This window comes from Phoenix dactylifera, chromosome 3, assembly GCF_009389715.1.
Source record: "Phoenix dactylifera cultivar Barhee BC4 chromosome 3, palm_55x_up_171113_PBpolish2nd_filt_p, whole genome shotgun sequence".
NCBI lineage: Eukaryota > Viridiplantae > Streptophyta > Magnoliopsida > Arecales > Arecaceae > Phoenix > Phoenix dactylifera.
In genome coordinates this window covers 15,339,341-15,357,334 of record NC_052394.1, presented here as the reverse complement: position 1 = coordinate 15,357,334, position 17,994 = coordinate 15,339,341, and the positions used below count along the sequence as shown (strand labels likewise).

Sequence of the window (17,994 nt, the reverse complement as noted above, 5' to 3'; positions counted from 1 at the left end):
GGAGACACCTTCGTCTATGCTCAGCAGATTGCATCAAGAATAATATACAGATACCATTCAAACTGAAAACTTGTTGCCTTTAGTGTGAAGAAGCGACTCAGACAGCTATGTCAGTAGACAAATAAAATATTATACTGATAAGATAGTCAAGAAAGAAAACTATTCAACACTATTACATAATATGGTAGCAATAGAAAACAAAATAATCATACGTAAGTGCAACAATATAGCATATCAAATAACCTAATGAAATATCCTTGATTACAAGATCTTAGAAGGGACAATAAAGTGAAATGTAGATGGCAGATCAGGAAAAAAAAATTGTTTCCTAAGATACCATATTGTTCATGAAAGGAATGCTAAAAAAGATAATTGTTTTCGCGACATAACGTCCATTTACATGATAAATTACACAATACACATGATAGCTATTTGATAAAACCTGAAAAGAAAATTTAGTACCTGGCCATGACTATTTCCAGCATTTCCTGATCTGATATGTTCTCTGGTAGCTTTTGACCTTTTGTTTGCTCACAGAATACCAACAACATCCTATCAAGGCACGAATAATTTAGGTGAGAACAAATTACAAATCACAAATTTGCAAAGAAATTAGATGCACAATTAAAGCATGTAGAAAAAATCGCATTTTGTAGCTCCAATAATAAAGAGAGTCAAAAGCTATCCAGCTACGGTGACCCTAAATATCGCCCATACTCCAAAGGCAGCTAGTAAGCCATAGAGCAACAAACTGTGCAAAACATTGTAATTGCCTATAACCATTAGCTTCATTTCCGAAATGCATTAGTCATTTACAAATGATCCAAGATTTCATTTTTGACCAAAGTTTTCATGGTATTCGAATATGCACATTAAATTGAACCGTTGCTTTATCCTATGGTTTTTGATCAAGGATCAGCTAAGGGAATGCAGGGCTTGCAATTATTGATGCATTTTTCTTTTCAGCAATTCCATTTATTCCATTTAATATTGTTCTTTCAAGACAACGTGCAAAAAACATATAGAAAATTATGAGGAACATCAGCTTGTCTGTCTGATGCACCTCCGAAGACTTTTTACCAAACTGTCGGTCTAAATCATTATCAACGGTATGTTTCTAACCACTTTTATGATCTCATATAATATGACCAGAACATCTACAAAAATTTTTCGACAAACTGATTTATGTTGGTATATATTTTTGAGTTAAAGATAATTCAATGCAATTGTATAGGCCTCAGGAAAGAAAAGTTAGGGGACCAAAAAAAAATGAGTATCAGCATTAACAACATTTTTCAGTGATACCTAAACCAATTGAAGTAGTGTATCTTTAAATTTAGCACAAATTGGCACAGCTGCTGATTCTAGTCTACTTTAAAAATAATAGCTGTGAATTTTAAAAGGATTTTGCCTCCCTAAATTTGTCATTCACTACATGCAGGTTTAAGAACAAGCATGTACCCCCCACAGACACACGCATGCACACATACAAACACACATGTGAGGACATAGAAAGCAGTCTCTTTTTCCATTCCAGTTCATCACTTTCTAATAGGACTCTAGCTTTCTCCCTCATCTTGCTATTTATAACAGTTCAGGAATGAGTCAAATCACAGTTCCAATATTCAGTGAGTTTTTAAAAAGCACATGAATAATTTGTATTTCAGAGATAGGCTGAAACATTTTGCAATTTATTTGGTGGTTCGCGAACTGCTTATGAATTTATGCTATAATTCGCAACCTTCACATATAAATCGCATAACAATCACGTCTTTGGATTTTAGGGGGCTGCTCAGTTTCTTTTCCCCATGTGCTCAAGGTGGGAATGCACTGAAAAGATGACCACACAGGACTCTTTTTCTTTGACAGAATTAAAAGATGGACTCTTGAACTTCTAAAAAAATATAATTGCATTTAAAAATTATAATAAGAATATTAAGAGTTTTCAAATTTTATATTGTATCTTCCTAGGTCCCAACATCCTAGTTTGTCTCTTCTCCTTGATCACCTTTTTCTCAAGAAATTGCATTATAAGTTTAAAGATACAAATTTTGGTTAATTTGAATTCTAGCATCTGAGTTCAATTAGTATTTTTTCTATTTTCACATATAATATTGTATTATCATATATATATATATATATATAATTAGATTGTTGAAATTATTTACTCTATATTAATTTAGATTTTTTTAAGCATTTCCCAATTTTTTGAATCTTTCCAACCCAAATCATTTAATCTTGCCAAATTATTCCTGAATACCATACTAGTGACTATGAATCAAATTCTGCCAGTGGAAGTCAGTGGCATGAAATTTTTGTTTTCCTATCTCCCATTCCATATGCATCTCCCACCAAATCTGTTTTTGTCGGATTCGTCTCCTACATGATGCATCATGCCTGCACGACAGTTCGTACTGCTCCATACTGTGAAACTTTTCATTAAAAATAGTATAAAAAAAAACCTTCAAAGGTCCCTCTTAACACCTAGAGGGGCTGAATTAACTTCATAGTTGCAAAAGTAAACGCCACCGGGATATACACAGTAATCCGGAGAATATGCTTGTGCACACAACCACAATATAAGCATACTCATGAACTCACACGGACCCATGTACACACACATATAAGTGTGCACACACACAGAGGGCTATGATCAGATCAGATAGGATTGGATACATAAGAAAAGCCAAGTTCAGATCCTTTTAACTATCAACTTAGGGCATGCATAGGATCTTAATCTCATATCATCATGATTTAATAATCGATTTGAATTCAAAGCATATGAAGTTAGTCTAATTTCATGTCGTACCTATCTAAATAATAAAACCAAACCACTTAGCTAGCTAAATGTAATTTCATCCAAGCTTTCATTTAGAGTTTTGTGCCTTTGTTGGCAAGTGGGAAGAGGATCCCAACAGCCTGACCATCAAGGTTCGCCGGACCGACTGTACCGGCGTACCGGCGAGCACCGGCACCGGTACGGTTCCGGTTCGGTAACGGCTTGAAACCGGCTTGAAACCGGTACCGAACCAGAGCCGCGCGCGCGGCCACGAGCGCGCGGACTTCAAAAAAAAAAATGTGTCTGCGTGCGTCCGCGGATGCGCGCGGACGCGTCAAATGCCACAGAGTGGCATTTAATGCCACTCTGTGGCATTTAATGCCCCGCGTGGGCACGGTGCCCCGTGCGGGGAATCGCGCCCGAGCGCGATTCCCTGTTGGGAAATCACATGCGGGCGTGGTTCCTGCGCGGTAAATCGCGCACGAGCACGCGTTCTCCGCTCGCGCGTCCGCACGCGTTTTCCAACGCGTCAAATGCCACAGCTAAGGCATTTAATGCCCCCACGCGGGCTGGCAGCCCACGTGGGCACGGTGCCCCGCACGGGGAACCGCGCTCAGGCGTGATTCCCTGCTGGGGAATCGTGTGCGGGCGCGATTCCTGCGCGGGTAAACGCGCACGGGTGCGCGTTCTCCGCTCGCGCGTCCGTGCACGTTTTTTTTAAAAAAAAAAATCGCCGCGGACGCGTTAAATGCCACAGAGTGGCATTAAGAGGCCCACGCGGGCTCCAGCCGCGTGGGCGCTCTTCCCCGCGCGCGGGGAAAGACTGGCTTGTACCGGTGCGAACCGGCCCGGTTCGCACCGATACCGTGCTTGGACCGGTGGGAACCGGGCCGGTTCGCACCGATACCGGCTCGAATCGGCCCGATTCGCACCGGTCCAAGAACGGAACCAATCGATTCCAACCCAATTTGGGTCGGAACCGTTTTTATATGTTGTACCGTACCGGTGCCCGTCGGCACCGGTACGGTACAGGCTGAACCGACCGGTTCCGGTCGGTTCAGCATACCTTGCTGACCATCCTCCATTGTTGAATATAAAAAATATTATTTGATCACGCATCAGATAGGTACCTAGTAGGTCTTAATGCAACTGAATCTGAAGCCAACTGGATAATTGGCTGATAATCCATATGCAGCCCACTAATGTAATGGATACAGGTTTTCAACTGTACATGTGCCCTTAACACATGCCAGTGCACAGGCATAGATATATAAAGCTCCACTATTCAAACACACCATCTTATACATTTCATGAATAAAGAAATTCTCCAATACTATTAAGATTTAAACAAGGAAAAAGGCTATGTGGAAACATATGAACATTTACCCAGTGAATTATTGAATTATTTTTACATTTATTTATTTGCTTAAAATTTATATAGGAACCAACCATCCAGTTTTATGCCTTTTCTCAATATAATTTAACTAATAAGATTTAATTATTGCTTTTCATTTATATGTATTCTTTTATTTGTCAGAGGGTAACATTTGACCGCGGAATATTATGTGTATCTTTTTATTTCTTTAGTTTATTTTTCCTATTTAATTAGTTCATATTTTTGGTTAATTCACCTCTCATACACAATTTGTATCTTCAGATAACTTAATGTTCATATTTTAGTGGTGGACTAAAAGCATTCCAACAACGATACAAAAATTTTCTTTTGTTTTCACATTCTTTAACTCAAATGTAGATTTTAAGCATGAAGTCCATGTCTTCAATGTTTGATTAGCATTTCTTTCTTATATCCTTTTTCAGTTATAACTTTACATTCACGCTTATTGATTGTGAATAAAATAATTTACATTGTATTTACACATAAACTTACTGATTCTTACATAAATAATCATACAGATCCTTTATTTCCTCAATAATTTCTATGGATACCTTGGATAAATAAAGTAGATTTATTGATAGTCAGCTGAATTACTAGAGTTAGTTTAAAATTTCTATTGTAAGTACACTAATGTGAAATAAAAATGTAAAAACAGTGTACAAGGGTGTGAAAAACCACTGGTAAATATACCTCTGACATTAAGAAAACGATATAATAAAAGTCTAACAATTTGCAGGCTAAATCTTAACATGTACGTACTCTAGGAAAATCAAATATGAATTTAAGATTCTTTTGATGAAGATAATATGAATAGGGTTTTTTCTTCACATTTTCTCCTCAATAAGTAAATTTAGTTTTTTATTACTACTTTTTTTAAAAACACAAGTGCATATTTGAAAAGCCACCAAGAATAACAAGAAACTACTATGACTATTTGTTCTTGTCATAATTTTCCAATCTTACATGAAGTGCACCAGTATATCATTAATATGCTTTCATCTATGTACAGTCCCATAAAGTCCACAATGCACTTTCACACAGCATGAACTCATTGATGAAGTGCATCTGGGGAAGTGGAAATAATTTCTAGCATCATGGTTCCAATTAGATCCATGGAATGGGTTGAAAGATGGGAGTAGTACTGAGACTAACCTGTGCAGAGAATCTTCAGTCAACTTCACCTCCTCAACTTCCATCACACCTTTGTGTCTCCTCCTGAATGTCTCAAAAAGCTCGTCTCTAATGGAAATGAGCTGCAGATTCAAGTTAGAGCATGGTCAAGATTTCACGATCAATTATGCATAAAAACCATTCTTCATGTGCAATATCAAGGAACTTCAGTGGAAAAGCGTAGTACTAATATCAAATGTAATACAGTCAAAAGGCTTCTTCAACAAAATGGAAAAATAATGAGTTACATTCTTGATCAATGTGATGGAAAATGATAATAACACCCAAAGCAAGACATTATGAATTTTTGATCTTTAAAACCAACAGTTAAATGATGTCTGACTGTCTAAGGAAGTCCATGATGACTTCAAGATAATCTATACTGTAAAAGTAGAAGAAAACAAAGATTTCCAATAAGAACCCATCCTGTTCCTTAAATGGTAAAGTGACTTCTTTCCATTATTTGGATAGCACGGTATGTCCAAAGCCCATGCTCACCTGAACTCTTCATGGTATGAAGTGAGATTGTAGTTGATATTGAGATCACAAAGAACTTCACTATAGATTTTCACTCAAGAAAATTTGTATACATGAATATTGCATCAGAAATCCTATATACATAAACTTGTGCAAACATTATGTATATCCTACAGACCCATGCCAAACTTACAAACATATCAAGCATACAAGACACGCCAAAACAAAATTCATGGTTCAGAAATTCAGATAAATATATGTACATAATCTCATGAAGTAGAAAAGTTCCCGCTTCAGTCACTCACACATTCATTAACCCCAAAACTTTTAGTAAGATATATACCTAATCAAAATATTTATTTTGCCATTTATCAAGAAAATAAAAAATTTAATCTTGTGACAAATCAAATTTTAGGCATGAACAAACTTGTCTAGTGCAAGCCAGGACGTTACATTAGATATTGCCAGCACCAAACACTAAATGTTGCTTAAAAGAAACATACACCTGTATTGATAAACACTAACATAAATATGGAAATCTTACTGGTTGTTCCACATGATCTTTCCAAAATCCAGCGGTCGATTCTTTTGCTTCACGGATCCAGTTGTCCATGTCAGGACTTCCCATCAAACTACTATGGCGCACAAGCCACAACGAACATACTGAAAGGCCAACCATTCCCCAGGTATAGCGCAACCAGTATAAGGTCATTCTCCTTGGTTTTTGACAGCCGGAAAACTAAAAGGAAAAATGAACATTATTTTTCATCTAAGGAAAATTTTATCAGAGTTTAAAAGACAGCTTCACATAAATCCAAAATAATATAAAATACTCAAGCAATCATATTGAATGCATCATGACATTGGAAATCATTGTAAATTTACATTTTATTCATGTCCAACTCTATATTATTTAACAACCAATATCAGAAACCAGGATAACAAAACAAAAGATAGTAGCATCTTATTGAGCTAAAATCTGGCAGAGAAAAAGCAAGGATACAAATATACAATAAATAGTGACATAGCAGAAGGCTCATTGCACAAACAATATGACTGGATGTTACAGATAAAGCACAAACATTTACAAAAGCCAGTTGTCCATGTCAGGACTTCCCATCAAACTACTATGGCGCACAAGCCACAACAAACATACTGAGAGGCCAACCATTCCCCAGGTATGGTGCAACCAGTATAAGATCATTCTCCTTGGTTTTTGACAGTTGGAAAGCTAAAAGGAAAAATGAACACTATTTTTCATCTAAGGAAACTTTTATCAGAGTTTAAAAGACAGCTTCACAAAAATCCAGAATAATATAAAATGCCCAAGCAATCATATTGAATGCATTATGACATTGGAAGTCATTGTTAATTTACATTTTATTCATGTCCAACTCTTTATTATTTAACAACCAATATCAGAAACCAGGATAACAAAACAAAAGATAGTAACATCTTATTGAGCTAAAATCTGGCAGAGAAAAGCAAGGATACAATAAATATTGACGTAGCAGAAGGCTCATTGCACAAACAATATGACTGGATGTTACAGATAAAGCACAAACATTTACAAAAGCCTACATTACTGCAGTTCCAAGACTCATCTCAGTGCAATCTTTGCCCAGAAGCAGTATGGTAATTATATATGTTTCTATATTATCTGCATGATAAACCAGCTCTCTTTGTCGGAGACGCTTTCCTCATGAATTTAGACAAGAGTTTGAGAAGAGAAACAAAAGATGAATGCCATATTCTAAAGTGGGAGTGCACATAGCCATGAGGCTAGCCTCTATAAGGACACTACCTTCTTTACTGAGAACAAGCCTCTAGATATTCTGTTCCACTTTTTCTATCTCAGTATTATTTTTCAGAGAAAGAAACCAGATTGCATTAACCAAAAGTTGTAGATTTGACAATAAAAGTAAACAAAAACTCTCATGGGGTAAAATCTCATTCCAAACACATCATCAGTCGAATATGGTGTTCCTTTAGTTGATTCAATATGTTATCTAAATAATCCAAATATGCTAATTCATAACCTAGCATAAAAAAAAACTTTTCTTTTGGAAGAATTAGTTGATTTACCAAACCTCTTTTTTTTTACATCCTAGTACATGATATATTATAAGACACTGTGGTATGCATAAATATTAATAGAGTGTTACCCACTTATTATAGGTGGTCCTCCAACCTTGCAGGAAAAGAAGCGCAGTAAAAAGGAGAAAAAGAGATTTGCATTAATTATAGTATCAACATTAACCTACTTACCAACTCACCAAATCTTACTAAAGAAGGCAACTAGGTAAAAGTGCAAAAGAGATGTCCACTCACGATGAAAGATAAATATGAATCCAATCTTTGAAGATTTTGATATATCAAGTTGGTAGCATCCCTTATTTCAGTATCAGTCCACTGTGATCGCTCCGGGTCTATTTCAGGTATTTTCTCAAAGAGAAGTGCGCATGAGTTGCCCCTCTCTGTGGAGAATGAATTATCACTCTGGCAAACAAGATGAGGTGACTACAAATTAGAGCAGAAAGCTAGAAGCAGGATGCCCTTTTTTCTTCTTCTATATAATCACAGGGTTAGTTAAAAAAGAAAAAGGGACATCTTTACATAAAAAAGTAAGGCATACAACCTTGTAAATTTCACGTGGATGGCTAATTGAAGCTTCCAGTTTTGAAAAAAGGGTATTGATGGTAACCAGTAATGAAGGCAGTGACTCGTCAGAATCCTCTGTCAACATTTCTCCATATCTATTTACCTCCAAATATACCTACAAGAACAGCCAATAAAAGCAATTTTATGAACCTAACAATGGCATATATCAAGAAGTGAAGAAGCTCTGGAGTCAAAACTCATGAACTAGACAAATGCCATAAAGAAACCAAAAGTAAAATAAAGAGTGACACTCAAGAAGCAATGAATATTTAGAATGAGTTTGAAAGAAACTACCCATGAGAACAAAGTCAGAAAGGCCAAGTGTTGGCATTAATGCAACTGAGAGTATATTGAAGTTGAAACAACTAAAAGTAATTCTACCATCATAAAGGTAATAAATTGACAAATATAATGGAATCATGCAAACCTGTCCAAGAAAGGTGGCCAGGCAATGTTGCAGGCTCATTAAGATAGCAATCTTCTCAGATATCATATCTGATGCAGAACAACATAGATGCTGGATTGGAGACCCATCAGTGCCAAGTCTAGTTATCAGTTGATATGTTCCATCAATAAATGCTCGTGGTCCTCTTTCAAAGATCATGAAGTATATTTTCTGAGTATTCGTTCCCTGAAAAACAGAAGACATCAAAACAATTCCAACAGAGACAACACGAAATAGAACAAGTTGGTTTGCAATATTAAATACATTAGTGGTATTGACCGAGAAAGTAGAGAGAACAAGGTACGCCATCTCGACACTGAGCCCTGTACCAGTGCCACCTTGTCACTATGTCGGTAAACCCTCTATATTGTATACCGGTACCGAATTGGTACGGTACGGTATGCTTTATACCGTCCGGTTCAGTACGGTATGGCGTACCTTGATAGAGAATAAACATCACCTCCGCCCGGGACTGCCAAAAAACCAGACTCTTTTGAATATTACGCAAACAATGCAAGGTGTGTTCCATGATATCTTCTAGTATAACAAATACTCTGGATGCTTTTGCTGCAGTCCTGCAAATTTGGAGTTTGCAATAAGTTATTAGGGTATGTTGAGTTTCTAGTCCTTTCTCATGATGATGCAGTGGAGCAAAAAGTATACTTAAGTAAGAAAGAAAAAAGATATTTCACATTTGTGCGGTATATCAGTCTATTTCTTTGGTCTCGACACTGCATTTAGTAATTCAGTTGTTCTACAATATTCGCGACCATATAGTTGCTAAGCTTCTATACTGCATCTTGTTTGAAGTAACATGTATTACTTTAGTGGTCCACCCCACATCCTAATTTTTCCTCATTTTCCTTTTTTGGTGGAATGGTGGGAGCATACAACATGTGGTTATAATGATCACAAGTAGAGTTGGTTGCATAGAAGGGCATATGCCTTACAACCCAAAAGAGATACAAAAGGTCCTAGGATTTTAACAAAAGAATAATTCAATCCCAAATACCATGCATAGTACTTAATAACAAATCGTACAAATAACTAATTATGATCAAAAGAACCTATCAAGGTCTGTCGCGCTGGAATTGGGGGCCCAGACTGGTTGTTTGGCGGCATGGGTTCGTACGCCCCCTTACCGTTTCGTGCCGGCTTCGTACTGACATAGTAGAGGAGGCGGGGGAGAGGGTGAACAGGAGAGAAGAAAAGAGAGAGAGAAGGGGGAGAGGGGTAGGGAGAGAGGAGGGCCAGCGATCCGTGCGGAGGAGGGCTCCGCGACCGGATCCCCTGTTTCGTTCGAAACTGGGGTTTGGCCCCTTTTTTTTATTTTGCAATTTTTAAGTAAAGTCAGAAAATCGCTTGCCGACTTCACTTAAATATCGCCAAATTAAAAAGGAGCCCTCAGACAAGCGATTTGCCAACTTCACTTAAAAGTTGCAAAATAAAAAAAGAGGCCAGACCCCTATTTTGAACAAAACAGAGGACTCGGCCGCGGAGCCCTCCTCCGCCTCCTCCACGTGGCTTGCCGGCCTCCGTCGGCCGACCTCTACCTCCCTCTCTTTTCCTTTCTCTTCCTCTCCCTCCCTCCCCCGCTCACTTTCTCTTTTCCTCTCTTTTCTTGTCCTCCCCTTCCGTCAATAGGTTTTGTTTCTATTGTCGGAACCGTCCCAGTCCACTCCCGATACAGCTCGGTACACCCTGAACTGCTAGTTCGGAACGGTTTTGCCGACCATAAAACCTACATTGAGCAAAGATTAGGTACTGGCTATCTTTGAGATACATCTTGTATGCTCATCTTAAAATATAATGATATTGCAATCTCGCTTAAGATCTTCAGCTTCGAAAATATTTTTCGATATGATATGAGAAAGGTTCAAGACATTCTCCATTTCTTAACAACAACAAAGCAAGTGGGTAAGCTCCCTCGCCTAAAGAACAAAGCTAGGAATACTGCTCTGGCAACATCCCTCACAATATCTGCCAACTTCTCTCCCAAAGTCACCCAAACCCTAGGGTAGGAGAGAGGAAAAAGAAAAGAGGCTATTAGAATGTCAACCATATAATATATACATATAATGTCTTATACACTTTTTTCCGATAGTTTGATTCATCATTATAGTTTAAAATCTAATGTTGTTTTGTATAACCTATTTTGTGATAGAGAATGTGGCATTTTATCTTTTACTATGATAGCAGGCCAGTGGCTCAAAATAGGTTTCTGACGTGATTCTTGTCGGAGAGACTTGGATAATAAAATCATGCGGGAAAAACTTCCCCTATGCTTACATGAAATATGCCAAGAAAACTCTTGCAAGAGGCCATAGCTCCGGAAAAAAAAAAAGAAAAAATCTAGCATATAAATAACAAATAATACAAATAGGTTTCTGACATCACAGTCATGATACTTGCAGGAGAGAGTTGGAAATAAAATATCATGCAGGAAGACATATGCCAAGAAAACTCTTGCAAGAGGTCATGGCTCAAATGAAAAGACAAAATCTAGCAAATAAATAGCAAACAATACAATAGAAGGATCAGACAGCATATAAATAACAAATAATATAATATAAGGATCAGCCAGTATTAGCAAATTAAACATATTTCGAGACATTCTTGACATTGGCAAAAGAAAAAGGTCATCAGAGTCCTTTATCTATAACTAACAGGGGCTTAAAGCAACACTAGCCTTTAAAGATTAAACATTCAGTTTTTTCCTCTAATTTACCAGCAGTGAGACAGGTTCTGAGGAGGTTTATCAATAGATTGTATCTGACCTGGTTCCAATCCGAGCCCAATCCAAGTAAACCTAAACTTGTATGAAATTTTGATCAAACAAACCCAACAATTGCTTGATTTGCTAATTCAACTATTAAACAGATTTAACTTGTGTGATGCTCAGTTAACCCCAATCTACATAATTCAGCTGCATCCCACATCCCCTTCCAAATCTATTGTCACTTCTTCAGAAAGATCATCCTCTTATTTATACAACAATGCCAATTGTTCTCTATGTTGAAAGCAATCAAGATGATCTGCTCGAGGGGAAGAATAAACCACTAACGAAAATTAAAGGAGAAAAGGCATTAGCAGAAGGAAATAAAAGAAAAGCTGGACTGCACTGTAAGAGCTAGATCTTTGGCAAAAGATCTAATGATTCCAAAATTGGGTCATCCAAATCAAAGATCTACACCGTTGATTTTGATCTACTGTGAAAATGCCTAGAAATAAAAATTCATATTTTTTAAAGATCTCTAACCTATATATCAAATCAGTGCAAAAATGGATAGAAGTAATTATGGTGAATACCTGACAAGGCATTTAAACTGAAAATGTACATTGTTAATCATGAACTGCACATATTAAATGATGTATTGATCAGAAACTGATACGTTTGGAACGACTAGATCATTGCAAAATACCATTTTGTGTCGAGAAAGTTGTGTATTTATACATCCATTCAATGAATAGGCTAGACAGAGCAAAACATATGATATGTAGTTTCTAAGAATTACAACTCATAGAGATCAAGAATTCAAGATCAATAAAATGGATCCCTATGTTGGTGGGTCCATCATTATTTTGAACCTTTAACTCTTTTACCCAAGTTTTAAAGTTTAGCATGCAGTCTAGCCCAAAAAAAAATTACTTGTTGCAAATTAGGAGAAAGAGATGCTTGTTGTAATTAACAAGTAGGGATTAGTTTAGTGACTCTAGGTGTTACAAGATTAGTTTTCAAGGAAAAGGGATCATTGAGATGGGTGGAGAAGATAAAAGGATCATGGTGGACTAATAAGCTTAAACAGGCCACTAGTTTAGATGACATAATAGGCCTCGCAAAGTTTGTAAGAAGCAATCAAAGAATGCATGTATTCAAGGTATGCATAGTGCATATGGGATGTAGGTGCATAGCAGGTTAGTATGTTAAAAAAATATAAAAAATAGCAACATTCATAAAATAGGTACGAAAAGTAGAAATATAGACAAGGTACGCCATCTTAGTACCAGGCCGTCTACCAGTGCCACCTTGTTATTGTGTCAGAACGCCCAGTATGGGGGCCGGTTCGGTGTAAAGTATCGGTATGCCCTCCGTACCACATACTAGTACCGAACCGCTACAGTATAGTACGCCTCGTACCGCTCGGTTCGGTACAGTATAGTATCCTTTGACTATAGATATAAAATAATAATATTCATACTCATTTGAGAACTCATTTTAGTAATAGTATATAATGTTAAAACTAGTAACAACAAATCCCTATGCAAACTACATATAAATTTCAAGTATGCTAATGCAAAGAACATGGCTCAAATTTTTACAAATTATTCAATGATCACTCATCAAAACAAAAGATACCACGATGTATGACTTATAACTAAATCTAAAGGACCTAACTAATAAGTTACTAATCTTCAAAAGAACATGAAAAGTCAATCTTCTTCTACAAAAAGTGACTTATCAGGCAACAATCCACTATCACAACACATACGTGGCCAATCATATTTGCTTGGCCTTTATGTATCTCTAGCTCAGCCAAATATGGAAGCCACATTGAACAAATGCAATGCAGTAACCAGGCTACACCCACAGAAGCTGAGGCATATGCAGCCACTCAGACCAAGTATTACATTGCTGGACCTTGCTAATATTTTTTTATCAAAATCTTAGTGAGGACACCATCCAATCATAAAGGCAGCTAATATCATGCCAATGCCATGTGTGGAGACCTAAAAAAAATTTAATTAAAGAGTGAAAGGAATTGGATGGCTGATTGAAAAGGCTGTGCAGAGCAAACAGTTCAATTTTCAAACAGAAAGATTCAACCACAAGGAGTAGTTAAACCCATGTTCTCTTGTCTTCAAATTTTATAATTATTTCTTTTGAGGATTCCATTTCAGAAATCATAGGTTTAGGGAGTCCTCCGAAAGAAAAGGCAACTGGTGAAACTTTTCAATGTTGAAAAATATGAAATAGATCCTCTCTTTTGTTTCTTTTTCTGATATGCAAAGTCTGAAATTATTTCAGACATGGAACCAAAAAAAGTCTGACCCAAAAAATCATTGCAGCTCAGACCAAAAGATCAATCTAACTTACAAGAGTGGATCCTCTCCTCCAAAATCATTGTGGTAGTAGTCAAGGTTTTAAATCCTATGGGACAGGGTCGTCACAGTTTTTCTATCAAACGGATGTGCCTCTATCCCGCCCTGTCCCAACACTTGGGATGGAAAATGTCCCAAGATGCTCTAAATGGGACGCTAGGATGATGGCAGGACAATCCTGTCCCGACACTTGGCACCATGGTATGCTGTACCGGTCGGTACCGGGCATACCGTACCCGTACCGATGAGTACCGGCATCGGTACCTCAATGTCAGTACGCCTGGCGTACCGCATACCGTACCGTACCGACACTCTGTACGCCTATACTAGTGCGGCACCGGTACGGGATTCGGTACCGGTACGGCGAACCTTGCTTGGCACAATACCTTGTCCTGGTGTCTCGTGGGATATCCCATTGGGATTTGAAACCATGGTGGTCGTGTTTGTCGTAGGTTTGAAGAAGAAGTCTTTTTCAAAGCTTATTTATGACTACTCAATGATATAGCATTTCCTCAATCGACAAAGTGATGTAATAAGTTTCTTCCACAACCACTACATGAATACCAATCATATATTCCAAATATCACCAGAAATGAACTGCACAAATTTCATCATCCTAACACTTTGACTCCTTAGTATGTAGTTTATCACCCTTACAGCAATTTGAAGAATTTCTATTGACGTGATTTTTCATAAATCATTTTCTATTTGGGTGGTGAAATTATAATGACAGATATTTTAAGTCCATAAGAACCTTTTCGGAACTCTTTTCATCTCCAAGTGTAGACACACACTCTCGCTCTATCAGATCATATATATTTAACCCTTGAAGATGACACCAACATGAAGCAATGTCATCCTCTTCAAACTCAAACAAAAAAGATTGCATGATTAAATGGTAACCTAACACAAAGATGATAAAAGTTGGAGATTTGATCCAAGAACACATTTTGACTTATTCTGCCAAAGAAGTTGGTAAATCTGAGTTCAAGCTATTGATCATTTGAGCACATATGGAAATACTGATACAGTATAAATTCTACACCGCAGAAGAAGCACAAAACACTGTCTTTTAGAAATAGCAACTTACAATTCAACAGCTTTGATACAAGTTCAAGCAAACCAATATTAGGATCAAATTGTTGACTAGTCCATGTTTCAAAAAAGCTACAGAATGACAAAAGTTGTTGTGATGCTACACTCCATTGTCATGTCCTGTGGTTCCAAAAGCCAAAAAGCTCCTCCTAAGGTTTCCTCCATCCCAAGAAATTCACACTCGATCAATTCAAAGAATACTATGATTATTATTTAGACAACTTGATGTGGTATTTACCCATATTCTATGCCATGTTATGTGGCATGTAATACGGATTGACAATTCTATAAGTTTTCATGACGCCAGGGTAGTGAAAGCATGAAACTAAAATAGGCTAACCCCCCAACAGCGGACCGGGATAGTTCCAGCAACGGAAGCGAAACCTGTCGCTGGAGGGGGAGGAGAATGAAAGAGAGGAAAAGAGAGAGCGAGCGGGGAAGGAGGGAGAGGTCAAGGAAGGAAGAGAGAGGGAGGTAGAGGCTGGCCGGTAGAGCCCGGCGAGCCGTGCAGAGGAGGCTTTTCCGAGCTCCGCGGCTAGCTCTCTTGTTTTGTTCAAAATAGGGGTCCTGCCTCTTTTTTATTTTTGCGATTTTTAAGTGAAATCGGCAAGCGATTTGCCGACTATACTTAAAAGTCGCAAAAATAAAAAAGTGGTCGAACCCCTGTTTCGCAGAGCCCTCCTCCGCCTCCTTCGCCCGAGTCGTCGGCCCCCGCCACCCTCCTTCTCTCTCCCTCCCTCTCTTCCTCTTCTCTCTCTCTTTTCCTCTCTCCCGTTCGCCCTCTCCCTCGCCTCCTCTACTGTGTCCTCTACTGTGTTGGTACGGAGCCGGCATGGAACGATGCGGGAAGGTACCGTTCCATGCCGTCGGGCAACCGGTCTGGGCCCAGTTCTGGCACAGTAGACCCTGGGGTTAGTGTTAACAAGTTGTACCGAAGAATGATACATCTATACCAAAGTGTTCAACTTTCATAAACAAGAAGGTTAGAGACAAATATGTGAAAAGAATGAAATAAAACAAAGGTTTGAGCTCTGAAAATGAATAGGAAGACGAACTTAAGATTTATGCTAAACACTTGAGTGACAGACATGATCCTCATACCATAGTCATGAGCTTGGCGTTTGGGAACAATTTGGCTAAGTAATGATTTGGAATTTGGAGAACAAAGGGGCAAATTAAAAGTGTCGAAAGAGCCTGGATATTTAAGAATCAGAAAAACGGCGCAGCTGGAAAAATGTGAGTTTTCTATAATAAATGTAAAAGTATCGCCACTAGCAACAGTATATGGTTTTATAAATCTGTAACGTATAAAAACTTTTTAAGTTAGTCGTGAATAACTCGTGAATACATTGTAAAATTCTTGTATAATTGGAGAATAATTTTGGATTGATTTAGTTTTGGAGAATCATTTGTCAAAAGAAAAAGCTAGAATAATTCAAGAATTTTTCAACAATACAGATAATATAGTAACTGTGCCTAATCCCAAATTTTAGGGGTTGGTGCTTATGGTACCATGTATAATTCACAGCCTTTAGGTCAAATATTCCAATCTTCCATCGTGTACTACCCTCTGGAAAACAACAGGAGAGAGCTGAACTACTTCTACCTTAATCAGCTAATTCAGCCACTCAACCTAAATTATCAAAGATTAAACTTAGCATACTCATCTACCCTAATTTACTCAAAATACTAATTCGGAACACTAATCAAGAAATACAAGATGTAAAGGAAAATTATTACAAATTATAAGCATCCAACATCGGATTGATCCAATGTGTCGCTGAACCATTCAGCGCAAGCATTGCAGCATGTGCTATTTGATTCAAATGGATTCCATTTATTTGTGAGCATTACAAAGCTTATGTAAAAAAGGGAAATAAATCTATAAACCATGAATTAACAAAACAACAATGGCTAAAACTTAATTCAAATATCCATGTAATTCCCGAGACCAAGATCTCGTTCACTTCAGGCGTTAATTTTGCTCTTCGCGATGGTCCATTTACAGCAAGAAAAGAAGGGGGAGAGGGGAGACGACTTACAAAGAGGATTGGACGGCGTTGGAGTGCAGTGGAAGCGGGAGGCCCGGCTTTCGCCCCCGAGATCGGCCCCGGGACCGGAGAGGGGAGAGATTGGAGAATTTGGCGAGGAGGCTCGAATCGGGAGAAGGGAGGTAGCCGAGGAGAGCCCTCCAGATCCGAATGGGATAGGAATAGATAAGGGCTTTCGCATCGTTGGGGTCGTCTCTAGGGTTTTGAGGTGGTGAAGACGCCATGGCTTTCGTTCTTGATGGCAGGGCAGCCTTGGGGCTTCCAGAAGGCGAGGCGTTAGAAGAGTGACGCGTGGGGACGGTTTTAAGTGTATGTTTTGGTCTACTTTGTCCTGAAATTACGTTAGTTCTACGTGAGCCTAGCCGTTGCTAGCCGCCGATTTTCGCCGCGCTAGTTGGATCTCAGCATTGAGGGCCTTACGATATTCTTTCTGCCCAAATCACTTAAATCCGAACAATTTTGGACCATCGAGCGACCCTACCTTTATCTCCTCTCTCATATTTTATTTCCACCGTTCCACTTCATCCCTCTGAATTCTTTCCTAACCTGTTAGTTTTGATTTTTAGAAACAATTTAGCATGAGGTTTTACCCTCGAATTATTGAATTACGAATGACAATGGATCGGATATAAGTTAGGTAGTCCATTGCCCGTATCTGCCTTTTACTTATCCCGAGGCGAATAGAGTTAGATAGGATAGATAAGGCAGATTAGATCAGGTAAAGCTACACAAATCAAATTTTTTAATGTACAAATCAAATTTGTTTCTTAGAAGAAGATTTGTGAAGAGTTATATATATATATATATATATATATATATA

The 17,994-nt window shown here is 38.0% G+C and overlaps 1 protein-coding gene across 1 annotated transcript in view; it reads right to left on the bottom strand.

Moving 5' to 3' along the window:
- Window positions 1-17,475, bottom strand: part of LOC103706280 (protein DGS1, mitochondrial-like) — a 32,515-nt gene extending 15,040 nt beyond the window's left edge. Inside the window, exons 1-8 of the mRNA XM_008790337.4 lie at window positions 17,166-17,475; window positions 9,389-9,503; window positions 8,911-9,114; window positions 8,461-8,598; window positions 8,154-8,321; window positions 6,367-6,561; window positions 5,328-5,428; window positions 463-552 (exon numbers count right to left, since the gene is read on the bottom strand). Of these exons, the coding sequence (XP_008788559.1) occupies window positions 463-552; window positions 5,328-5,428; window positions 6,367-6,561; window positions 8,154-8,321; window positions 8,461-8,598; window positions 8,911-9,114; window positions 9,389-9,503; window positions 17,166-17,398 (1,244 nt within the window). The 5' untranslated portion in view covers window positions 17,399-17,475. The remainder of the gene's footprint in view (window positions 1-462; window positions 553-5,327; window positions 5,429-6,366; window positions 6,562-8,153; window positions 8,322-8,460; window positions 8,599-8,910; window positions 9,115-9,388; window positions 9,504-17,165) is intronic.
- Between the last annotated feature and the right edge of the window lie 519 nt (window positions 17,476-17,994).